At 41.6% G+C, this 13,232-nt stretch overlaps 1 protein-coding gene across 1 annotated transcript in view; it reads left to right on the plus strand.

Moving 5' to 3' along the window:
* GCSH (glycine cleavage system protein H) overlaps positions 1-11,362 on the plus strand; it is a 31,805-nt gene extending 20,443 nt beyond the window's left edge. Inside the window, exons 3-5 of the mRNA XM_089689778.1 lie at positions 3,602-3,665; positions 6,160-6,291; positions 10,795-11,362. Coding sequence (XP_089545904.1) covers positions 3,602-3,665; positions 6,160-6,291; positions 10,795-10,895 — 297 coding nt within the window. The 3' untranslated portion in view covers positions 10,896-11,362. The remainder of the gene's footprint in view (positions 1-3,601; positions 3,666-6,159; positions 6,292-10,794) is intronic.
* The last annotated feature ends 1,870 nt before the right edge of the window (positions 11,363-13,232 follow it).

The raw sequence follows: 13,232 nt of genomic DNA on the forward strand, positions 1-13,232 counted from the left end.
TGCATTTTTGTAAGGGTATAAGGCAGTCAGAGTTGCATATGCAGGCTCTACTTCATAGTGGTAGATTGTGGTCATGCTTTAATCTGGCCATACATTATACAATCTTATTGAACAATTTTCCTCTAAATTTACCAAAAACCATATAATATGAGGTCAAATCTGAACAACGCTTTCAATTTGCATCCAATTAGCAGGCCCTGGCCCTTCAAAGCTGAAGGTAGATCTAAAGGAGTTTGTATAGAAATTGTACAAGAAATGTGAATCATGTATGGCCAACTTGACAGTTCATCTCTCAGTTCAGCCCTCAGGTTGGTTATAAACAGCCCAGGTTACTCCAAATGTTTAGCATCACTTGTAATAATTAGGATGTTGTTTTGAGTGATAAAATTACCATATGTGCACATCACTAATTAATAATGTGTGAAGGCTCCTGTTGGCTATAGGATAAGGTTCTCTGTTTCCTCCCGGCTGGGAACACATCTATACATGCAGTGCTGTAAGCTTTTTACCTCGAGGGTCCATTCCTGACCTCTTTATTCTCCCTTTTTATGAATTGTCTTTTTTGTTTCTTTTTTTTTTTTTAATCCCCCATAGACGTCAGTCAGAAACCGTGCATGGAGCAATGTGCCCCCTTGATACGCACACACGTTTGGTGGCTGCCATTCTTACCTTTTATGGTGCAAGTTGTCTTTTTTACCTAATTTTTGCATGGTCTCAGATGAGTTTGAACAACTTTTTGTTTACAGATAATAAATAACAAAAATAAACAAAGAGACCCGTCTGTTGAAGATATTTTTCCATATGACTCCAGTTAAATGTATCTTACAGGTGGCAAACTGCTCACTTTGGATACTGGGGACATGTTCCTCGACCCTAGCAGCTTTGCCCCCCTCTATTAAATCAGGTCAATACTGAAAAAAGGGTGGCTACTCAATCTCTTGGGTAGGAAGAATGTTGTCTGTTATAATAAATAGACTATCTTTCTATTCTGTCTCTGGAAAGTATAACCAGTCAGGTATTGGTGAGGTGGCCTAAAGCAGGCATGTCAAACTTGAATGAAACAGTGAGCTGAATTGATAGGACTACATTTTTATGGAGGGCTCCATTGTATCCAATGAGGGCTGCACCCATGTAATTTCAAAAATAAATAATGGCTCCTCAGAACTTAAAATTACAGTAAAATTGCAGCGTACAAAATGTAGCTCCAAAAAAAGAACCATAAAACATTTACTGAAGTATTTAGCTGAAACATTATGTAAGGAATCATTACCTCAACTGAAAAGCTGTGGTTGCTTATTGTTGTGTTTTTTATTTTTGTTTGTTTTTTTTTTTAACATTATGAAATTACTGCCATAGAGGAAGCCTGAAAAAGCTGCAAGTGACCCATAAACACCAGTTTGGCCTATCCAAGAAGCCCTCCATTAAACCAGTATGAAACCTAGTAATACCACTCTTAAACGGAATGTATTTGGAAGTCTTGCTTCATGACAATGTAAAGGGTTTATTCCTCGTTTTAGGATAGTGGTCAAAGCCATGCAAATTCTTCCGATATGGCCTGGGCCAACTTTGTATCAAGAAGTCTAAGTTTCCTACATAGCTACACAACTGCATAGATACAGTGGTTTCAGGTTTGTTGGCCATCATTAGTGAATTGCATGGAAACAATAAAGGAAGTTACTGTATATATTAAGAAGTTTGTGATGAAAATGAAACATAATTTCTGTTGTAAGAAGCTTCCACTGTGCGACCTAGAAGGTTCTATATGCCGTATCATCTGGTTGTGTCAGAAACACAGAAGTTATAGAAAAAGGTTAAATACTTTATCTCAATGTGGTCATTTAAAAGACATTGGCAAGTTGTGACACAGTAATGTTGTAAACCAACTTTAATCTATCAAAAATAATGCTGCAGTTATAAATATGTGCCCACTGAACACTGTACTTTTCAAGGAGGCTGTCTCCATAGTATAAAAGGTTTGTTGCTTCCCTCATGTGGAGTTCCTGTCAATCACTGTTGTTCACTCAGCTTTTTATGTTCTGTCTCCATAACTGGCCATTTTATAGGTGGATAATAAACAAGTCAAAAGTTGGGATATGACTTAAGCCTCCTGACGTATACATTATTTACATTCTGCTTAAACCTCTTCCCAACTGCATTATAGCCGAAAAAGGGCTACAGCGCGGCTGTCTAGTTCTGGGACGACGTCCATGGACATCATTGCAGAACACGCCCCCAGCAGCGCGCACCCAGTGCCACCAGTGATCCGGTAAATGACCAATCACAGCAGACTTTTACCACATGATCAGCTGTGTCCAATGACACAGCAGATCACTAAATACAGTTGCCGGTTATCAGCTGCACTTTCCTCACACTTTCACAGCATGGGGAAAGTACTGCCGATAACCAGCAATTGTCAGAGACGTGATCAGTGCCCTGATGATCCGTGCTGCCTATCCGTGCCACCTCATCGGTGCCCATCAGTGCTGTCTAATCAACGCAAATCAGTGAAGGAGAAAAATAACCTGTTTGCAAAATTTTTTAATAGAAACAAAAACAAAAAATGTTTTTTCAAATTTTTGGTTCTTTATTTTTTTGTTTATAGTGCAAATAATAAAACACACAGTGGTGATCAAATACCACCAAAATAAAGCTCTATTTGTGTGAAAAAAATGATAAAAATTTCATGAGTACAGTGTTGCATGACCGAGCAATTGTCATTCCAAGTGCGACAGCGCTGAAAGCTGAAAATTGGCCTTGGCAGGAAGGGGGTACAAGTGCCCTGTAGGCAAGTAGTTAATAAACGTCATATACAACAGTTGTTTCTTTGTGGTTCCAACCAAAAGCATCTGCAGAGACTGGTTTTCCATAGATGAAGCAAATGTAGTCTTCCCCTTCTGTAGTCAGATCGATTTCGGTGATATAACAACTTATAAATTGAAGTACTCACAGCTGAAAAAGGATGATGGGATGTCTGAACACCGCAAAACCCTCAGACTTATTTAAAGCATATAATGGCAATATGCAGGCTTCCTACGAGGGGAACATTGATAGCCTTTCATGGCCTCTGGAAACCTTTTAAAATGTGTCCAGTATTGAGCCTTCTGCACTGAGCTTGCCCTGACGATGTGTTCAGACAGTTTGTGTTCAGGGCCGTTAACCTGCACCCACACAGCTGTCAAATTAAAAGCAGCAGCTGTGACTGTGGAGCTGCTGCGTCCCAGTTGACATGGATGGGACTGCCTACATGGGGATGCACGGAACACCTGTGCAGGCAAAAACAGCACACGCTTGGGTGTACACTATAGCATGCCTGTGTGAACGAGCCCTAAATGTTGCATGAGACTAGTAGAGATATCTGTGTACTATTCTGTGCTCCCACTACAGACTGTTGAGGCCCAAGGGCCACATACCAAATGTCTGTATGTGGCCCATGAGCTGCAGATAGGGAAGGAAGCTGTGCTATTACATGGTTAATGCTCCAATGCCAGGTTATAACACCGGTTTATGACAAGATGCAAGAGATATTCACTTTTTTTGCAAGTAGCAGAGCCCATCCTACTTGGGGACCTTTTTCTTACTGTAATGTATTTTTTTCCTTTAGGAGGCATTAGGTGATGTGGTTTACTGTAGTCTTCCAGAGGTTGGGACCAAGTTGAATAAACTAGGTAAGGCTTGCATGATTTTATTTATATGGAAAATGTCTTCTACAGCATTTAAAAATATCTCTGCTCTATTGATAGGACACAGGAAGGTTTCATGTAATTGCAGTTTGTTGACATATTGATTTTGAATGCTTCTGTTCTAATATTTTGATTTTCTCCAGGCTGACGTATATGTCACCGCACATGATTAGAGATGAGAAATGTGCCTTATACCCTTTCTAATCCTATTTATCCACTTAAGGATCACCCGCCTGACCACAATGTACTGCAGACAGCTGACCCATGCAGGGAAAGCAATGTACTGATATGTTGGTGCCTGCTCCTGGTTTTAGAGTGCACAAATGTGTGCCCCCCCCCCCCCTGCCAACACACAGCATACAATCACAGAGGGAGTCTGTCAGCAAGTCCCCACCAATGATTCATGGCTGTGACCTGATGATCGGCTGTGTCCAGGGCTGGTACAGAGGCAACAATCTTCTTGTTTCAGGAATAAGAAACAAAGAGATCTGTTAGTAAGGACAGCGTACATTACACATTGTCAGGCACACATTTACCCCTTGATCACCCTAGATCAGGCCTCGAAATGTCTGCTTGCATTGGTGAGTGGAAATAAGGTGGGGGCGAGTGTCCCCCCCCCCCCCCCAGGGCTGTCTTGCTGAGCAGGCTTGGAATGCAGGGCTGGCTCTGTCACTTGCACTGTGAGCTGTCAGACTGCTCAATAATTGAGCAAAGGAATGTGTGTTGCATGCTCTCTGCCTCCCCCTGGAGTGCAGTACCCAGCTCTGTGAGTGAAGGTAACTAAGTACTGCAACTTTTTATAGGTGTGTGTGCGTGTGTGCATGTGTGTGTATATACATGTTTCTGTGTGTAAACATACATGTATGGATGGTTTAGACAGGTTCTGGATGATGTGGTTATTATGGTTGGTGGAGTATGGGGCATTTTAGTTACTGCTGAGTTGGATGGAAGTTAAGATATGCTTGGTAGAATTATAGTTTGGTGAGTGGAAGATTATGGGGGTTATGGTTGTATGCGGTGTTTGGTCTAAATATGATGGTGTGGTTAGGGGGACATTGGATGCCCTGATGTAATGTGGGTAACATTTAACAGTGTCATTTCATGAGATAATTTACGAGGGCGTGTTTAGGGGCGGAATTAGGGGTGAGGCAGGGTAGGGGTAACTGGTGCCGAGTAACTCTTAAGGCCTGGCTAGTAGCTCAGGACTTGAAATTTTGAGCCCTGCCCTAGATGTTAACTCCTTCCCAGGCAGTGTCACTAGCACAGTGACAGTGAATAGTATTATCACAGTAGCAGTCAGTTCAGGCAAACCAATCAGTATACACCTTTACCAAAGACATGTAGCAGAAAACATTTAGGCCAACATTTATGAAGAAATTTTAGGTTTTTTAAAAAAAATTTATTGGATATGGATGTTTTTTTTTAGTTTATCAAAAAAATTAAAAAATCCCAGTAGTAATCAAATACCTCCAAAAGAAAGCTCTGTTTGTGTGGAAAAAAAGTGATATAAATTTTCGTTTGGGTACAGCATTGCATGATCGCGCAATTACCAGTTAAAGTAGCGCAGTGCCAAATGGCAAAAAATGGCCTGGTCATGAAGGGGTTAAAACCTTCCAGAGCTGGAGTAGTTACATGATGCATTGGTTTAGTTTTTTTATACGCTAGGTGGCAGTCTGTACTTGTGTCAAACCTGCAATGTTTTGTACACTTTTCTAAAAATAAAAATTGTAAATAAGAAAAATATCATTGCTTTGTAAGGATGGTATATTTAAATCTGGATTTTAACAAAGGAAGCACATGAAGTGACCAAAGTACTAGGAGCTGCAGGCCTTTTTGTGCTGCAATGCTTTGGGGATTCAAATGGGCACATATGGATGGAGATGCCTGATGAGTCCTCCAGTGTCTTTGTAACTGTACATCATACATCTGATCAGCAGCGGCCTATGGAGGATGGCCCATGTCAATAAAAGGTTTTCCTGCTGTCGCGGTGATCCTAAATATGTAATAACTTTAGGTAGCTAATGTTGTAGAAAGGTTAGATTTGGTGTTATAAAGCTGTATTCATTTTGTAGTATAGGAGGTCCTTCCAGAACAAGAAATTTTGCTATGTGCTTGTTTTAAAGTGGTGGTTGGCTGGTTCAGCAGGGACCAGCAAAATTTCGATCCATATATGTACTAGCTGGTTGTACACAAGTTGATGTACCGATCAGCTTGTGTGCAACACTGATCATTGTGTTCTCCAGGCAGGGAGGGCTTCTTGCTGGCAAAATGAAATGGCACAGCGGGAGGATTGCCCCATGCACATCAAATGTGTGGATGGGGGAAATCAGCTTTTTTTTTTTTTTTTTTTATTCAACCTGCTGGCTGAACAAGACAAAGAAAATGAATCCTATATGGCCTGCCTTACACACAATGTACTTGATCTGCAGAAGTCATGTTACATTTGGGCATTTTATAACATGTCTCTGATTTTCCATAGAGGAGTTTGGAACCTTAGAAAGTGTTAAGGCGGCTAGTGAACTTTTTTCTCCACTGACGGGAGAAGTTACAGACATAAATGGAGCCTTAGCTGACAACCCTGGCCTGGTGAACAAATCCTGCTACGGTGAAGGTAAACACAATTAAGTGCCAAGTAGAGTTGTATTTAGACTGGTGCTTGCTGCAGCCATATCATTACTATACACCAGGGGTAATGAATAAAAATTCAAGGAGGTCTGGTTACTAAAATTTTCTTGTGGCCGAGGTCCGAAAAGGGCGTGCCCCCTTGCATTAGGTGTCGCCACCAGAGTGCAACTTTACATCATGTATTCCCATCATATCAGTCATATGTACTGTGCCATGTATTGTCCCCCCTATTGTACAGCGCTGAGCAAACCCTTTGGCACTATATAAACTCGTAGTAATAATAATAATAATATCAGTTGTCCCCATCAGAGTGCTCCTTTACATCAGGTATCCCCTTCACAGTGCCACCTTACATCGGGTATTGAAAATCAAAGTATAAAGCAGTGCGGCAGTACTTTGATTTTCTGTACATTGTTGGTGTTGAGATTGTGGCACCCTTAGTGCTGGCTGCTGAGTTATATTAGTATATTTAGTGGCGCAGGAGACATCTCTTTCATTACATCGGGTATTCCCGTCAGAGTGCCTCTTTCCATCAAATTTCCCCGTCAGAGTGCCCCTTTACATAAAATGTGCCTATCAGAGTGCCCCTGTAAGACTATGCCCTTCCTTGAGGGCAGAGAGGAGCTGTGCCGGGATCCTTGCTGAAGGATGCTTGTGTACAGGCAGGGAGCTGGAGAAATGGTGGGCTGCAAAGGGTGGGGTGCACATGTGATGTCATCGGTTGCCGTGATGACTGCCCTGCTCAGCGGTGGATTTGTTATTGCGGGCTGGCGGTCCAGAAGGGAGCGAAGCTGGGGCCGTTCTCGGATCGCGGTCCGCTATTTAGTGACCACTGCTATACACTGTGGTATTCTACCTCGTATTTCATTGTTTTCATTAAGGTTACTATAAATCTAATAACCTACATTAAAAGGGATTTTTTTTTTCCGTTAAAGTGTATTTCCAAGGAAATCAGAAACACTGTTTCTGATTGGGTCTCCTGCCAGCCATGACAAAACGCCTGGAGCTGCAGTAGATAAAAAAAATCTGTGTTTCCAAGAATCAGAAGCAAGTTTCTCTGAAAATCCCTTTTAACTGGAGGTCTTAGCAGATTGCCATGTGAACCTTTTTGAAAGAATTGTAGTGGGTAGTTTCAGTTATTTTCATTGTATTCACAGGAATCCACATGTGGAGAAATGTATGGTGGAATGTGTGCAGCCTGTACTTGGAATGCACATAGATCAATAGAGGAACAATATATATTTTCATAACTTAGAGTTTCTAACACTAACCAACTTCAAATATTCTGGAAAGTTAGAAATCAGGTCACTGTGCATGAGTCAAGTGTTTCACAGGATCACCTGCTTCCTCTGGACCTCTGGTGGTTTCAAGTACATATAAAATAAAGTTGTGAGAACACATACAACAATTGCAAACTCAGTCAGACATCATTAAAGGGGAGCTCCAGTCACAATAGAAAAAAATAAGTCAGCAGCTACAAAAACTGTCCTCATTGCAGCTGGCTTCACTAACCGCCCTGTCACCCTGGCATCTTCTGTGTGTACACGCAGCTGTGACCGCTTGTGGCTTCACAGCCGGGTGCCCACTGCACTTTCTGAATGGTCCTGTAGTCCTCTGTAACCTGTCCCAGAAGACTATGGGGGGACAACTTCCATTACCGATCGCTTAAGCAATCACAGCAGAAGTGGGAGCAGATACCTGTCAAAATTGGGTACACGCTAACCAAAGGTGCCATCCGGGGGATGAAACCTTAAAGCGGAACTTCCCCTTATGGGTGAGCTCTGCTTTAAGTTGCATAGTATATGGAATATTCTATATGATATGCAAATTAAAGTGGAACTCCAGTCTCCCTCAATCCAGCACTGCAATTGGGTTCATAGGCCGTCCTCTGTCCACAGTGAAGGCATTTTAACTGTGGGCTTGCAGCTGTGGTGCCCACTGCCCATGTGCGAGCAGCGCTGCACATAATGAATGGTCCTGCAATCTTCTGGGACCTGTCATGTGTCCCAGAAGACTGCGGGGGGGGGGGGGGAGGAGGAGAACTCCCGCTTCCGATCGCCTAGGTGGTCGGAGCAGAAGTGAGAGCGGGTACCTGTTAAAATTGGATATGAAGGGATGATGCCTCTTCTGGTGAAATAGTGGTGTGAACCTCCTGCGCTCACAATAATATTAAATAATATTAATAATTAAATGTGAGAAGCTGCCAACATTAAATCATATATCTAATGATTCTTAAAACTAAAATGTGAGAAAAAATGTGGCGCTAATCACTAGCAAATCAAAATACAACAATATGAAAAAATATATAAAAATATATATATATCCCCTCAATTATAAGTGAATAAACATATCTATTCAATAACCTCGTGTCTATAAACACACGAAAAAACTCCTATAGCGATAGTGAAAAAACAGTCCTATTGACTAATCTTAGTGCGTGTTTTACCAAACATATATAGACACATAAGATGCACTTAATATATGTACATATGTATATATACACACACACACCACAAAACTCATAAAAGTGAATAAAAACAGGATCATGTGCACAAGTGAACTCAAATTAGTGCAAAAATACACACAATAATAAATTTTCATGCGTTTTAAAAGTCCAACTTTCAATAATCACACTCCAGTGAAAAAAATAACTCGTGCTGATATCCATGTGAACAAAATGTGAATTGGTGGCTGTATAGAAAATCATCCGATAACCGGCTGAATGAGCCTCTCACCTTCCAGACTCGACCCTTGCGAGTCAAAACGTTTTTATATAGGATCCCTCTCACAGATCCTCCAGGTTGATATCACTCCAAATGACTGCTCCCAATATATACGGATCTCCCTCTAGGGATCACGATTCCAACAATAGCTCCTTCTCCAGGCAGGATCACATACTGCGCTAACCACTCACATGTAACATAAACACAAAGCTCCCATAGCGTAATATGTTTATTGCCAAAGTGTGGTAAAATAGAATGCGCACTTACATTGGTGAAAAACAAGGCTCCTACCACATGCTTTTGGATGTTATCTGCATGGGTGTACAGGATAAGAAAAGGCGCACCAAGATGGCCGCCACGCCGGAAATACGTCACTACGTCGGGCCTACGCGTTGCGTCACAATACCATGTGACTTCCTCAGGAAGTCACATGGTATTGTGACGCAACGCGTAGGCCCGACGTAGTGACGTATTTCCGGCGTGGCGGCCATCTTGGTGCGCCTTTTCTTATCCTGTACACCCATGCAGATAACATCCAAAAGCATGTGGTAGGAGCCTTGTTTTTCACCAATGTAAGTGCGCATTCTATTTTACCACACTTTGGCAATAAACATATTACGCTATGGGAGCTTTGTGTTTATGTTACATGTGAGTGGTTAGCGCAGTATGTGATCCTGCCTGGAGAAGGAGCTATTGTTGGAATCGTGATCCCTAGAGGGAGATCCGTATATATTGGGAGCAGTCATTTGGAGTGATATCAACCTGGAGGATCTGTGAGAGGGATCCTATATAAAAACGTTTTGACTCGCAAGGGTCGAGTCTGGAAGGTGAGAGGCTCATTCAGCCGGTTATCGGATGATTTTCTATACAGCCACCAATTCACGTTTTGTTCACACGGATATCAGCACGAGTTATTTTTTTCACTGGAGTGTGATTATTGAAAGTTGGACTTTTAAAACGCATGAAAATTTATTATTGTGTGTATTTTTGCACTAATTTGAGTTCACTTGTGCACATGATCCTGTTTTTATTCACTTTTATGAGTTTTGTGGTGTGTGTGTGTATATATACATATGTACATATATTAAGTGCATCTTATGTGTCTATATATGTTTGGTAAAACACGCACTAAGATTAGTCAATAGGACTGTTTTTTGACTATCGCTATAGGAGTTTTTTTGTGTGTTTTATAGACATGAGGTTATTGAATAGATATGTTTATTCACTTATAATTGAGGGGATATATATATATTTTTTATATATTTTTTCATATTGTTGTATTTTGATTTGCTAGTGATTAGCGCCACATTTTTTCTCACATTCTTCTGGTGAAATATTACAATTAACACTCCACTCCTGTACATATGTTTTTTTATCATTCATGTGGTACCTTGCTGCCTGCAAGCTGTGATTTTACTGACTGACTCTTGTACTTCAGAAGGCAGGCTCTGAATTGTGTGACACAGCAGTGAATGTTCATAGGGCATAGGAAATGTCATGGACGTAAATGTGTGGGATTCTTAAAAAAAAAAAAAAAAAAAAGTTTTTGAACTTCAAGATTGTTCTGAACAATAGGCTAGAAATAACAGAAATCCAACGTGGAATATATGATTTTACATTTTGCCCATAGATACCTTTTTAACTCCTAGGTTCAGGCTTTGTGATTTCTTTTCCCTATGTTTGTCTAAAGTGATGTTGTGTGAAGGGAAATATGACTTTTGCCATTACTGACTGATCCTTACACATGTGCTGTTTCTTGCTTACAGGATGGTTAATAAAGATGACTGTGGGCGTTCCCTCTGAACTGGACGATCTGATGAGTGAAGATGCATATGAGAAATATGTGAAGTCCATTGAGGAACACTGATCCTATGAAGGAACATGTCCAGCTAGACATCGTAGTCATGTTTAGAGTCAGAGTAGCGGTTTACGCCCATGTTTGCGGGATGTGCCTACTACAGAGGTAACTGTTAACTACGCTTCCCGCCATGTAACCTAAGTTGGACTGGCCGACACAGAAGCAGCTTCAGGATCCTCCTAATTTTTTTTTATTTTGCGGAGAAATTACTTTGAAATTTTACAGATCATACAAATATAATTATTCAGATAGGATAGTCTTTATATTGGTTTCCTTTATGTGCTTTCCTCCAATTTTGAAAGACTACATTTGAAAGTTTCCAAAGACTGCAAAATTCTTCCTGTACTGGAATCACTGTAAATTGAAACAATAATGTTTGATGGAGATCGTATTTTTGATAACCATGATGAATGACTGTAAAAGCCCCACTGCAGGTTTACCAGCAACACTGTGTAATAAAAACATATTGACATGTTTGCTGGCCGTTTGTTTCCTTGTAGTAATCCACTGAGAGGAGTTTCTGGTTTACCAATGGTTTGCTTGCCTTGTTTTTAAACTAGTGAAATGTGATGAAGAGGTATACCCCTCTGTTTTCACCTGGTGATCCAACCAATAACACACTTCCTGTCTTAGGGTGGTCCGCATTCTGGATGAAGTTGTAATACAGACACCTTTTGGACAGCAGCATTGTCAGTCTGGGGAGAGGGTAGAGTTGAGAGTACTGTGTGCCCTTGTGTACTGTGAAATGACCTACCGGTATGTTGTTTTTGCCCCAATATTGTACTTGTACTTTGAGTGATGATCTGATGAGTGAAGATGCATATGAGAAATATGTGAAGTCCATTGAGGAACACTGATCCTATGAAGGAACATGTGCAGCTAGACATCGTAGTCATGTTTAGAGTCAGAGTAGCTTTTACGCCCATGTTTGCGGGAGTCTATTGAGGGAAAATGGTATTCAGCTACAGCCAGCCCTGAATATGAATTATGAAAGGTCCTAGCAACAAAACCCAAAGGGAGAGCGCAGAGGATAAAAATGATGCTTCATACTGTGATGGAAATAGTTGCCAACAGCAGGGAAAACACAAACCTGAGCCAGCAGGAGCCGATCAACCAGAAATCATCAATTGCAGGTGTATGGAATTAAAACTATTTCCCAACAAGGATTAAAGACCACCAACCCTGCATTGTCAACTGAGAAAAACACTGGGGCACCACCACTACCCACCAGCTGGAGCAGGTCCTAGAGTTAACATCGAACGGAAAAGAGACAAGAAATAATAGGTGCTGTTCATGTTCTGGCCAAAAACCTGACTTTCCCCAATGTCCAGGGGAAAACTGTTACCAAAGGAGGTCATATGAAAGGGCTGCCATGTCTACGCAAAAGGGGGTCACTCAGCCCGCATTAGTGTGAACCTAGCTTTGGAGAGACATTGGCGGTCTAAACAGACCTCTGTCTCTTTTTTGAGACAGAGGGACTGAAGACGGTCCTTTTTCTCTGAAGCCTGAACTGCACTGAAGATGAGTGAGATAGGAATCTGTATAGAATCCTTTCATTCATAAAATGAAACCTAGTCTTTACTATGTTTCAGTCACAAGCTGACAGATAGTAAACACAGTTTAAGATCTGCCAGTGATTAATGAATACAGAAGCGATCTGTACCGATTGTTGTCTGTATTCATTGAGGAAAGAAAGGGGGCTCGTTGCTGGGGGGAGCTGTAATTAGTGTAGGCAGTGTTAGGGACAGGTAAATGGGGGGTGGGCTGACCGAAGCCATGGCAGAGAAGCAGCAGCAGCGGGGGGGGGGGGGGGGGGGGGTGATGTCACATTTCAAGTTAATGGCCCTGATCAGTGGCTTGATTAGCTGCTGATCAGAGCTATCCTTTCTGTTCAGCAGAGTCTGCTTAAAATTTCTGCTATACGTTCATCATAACTGACGTGACCAAGACCACATGCACATTTTTTGCAGGTAAAGAAAAAAATGTGCAGTTTGTTTAGGAGCTTGCACCCAAGATCAGCAGATCGCAGGTGAAATGTCAGGCTCCTGCAGCCTGTTTGTTTACCTGTGTGCTCCTAGCTGGTATGGGATGGCAGTTATACAATGACAGGAAGACTCCATTAACTACCTAGAGTGTTCGCTGGCTCCCTGGTAGTTCACTGAGAACTACAAGCTGACGGCCGCAAAGGATTTTGGTACTTGTAGTTCATTCATTGGAAACGGTGAAAGAATTATGCGGCTGTGTGAGTGGAGCCCCGCACAGCTGAACTCTTTTCAAATTGTGATGTGGGGAGAATATCCCTGGTGCACTGTCACAATCGGCAGGAGGATTGGAGGAGGCTGCAGG

Source organism: Staurois parvus, unplaced genomic scaffold, assembly GCF_062004578.1.
Source record: "Staurois parvus isolate SC_StPar_1 unplaced genomic scaffold, SC_StPar_1.0 ptg000498l, whole genome shotgun sequence".
Taxonomy (NCBI): Eukaryota; Metazoa; Chordata; class Amphibia; order Anura; family Ranidae; genus Staurois; species Staurois parvus.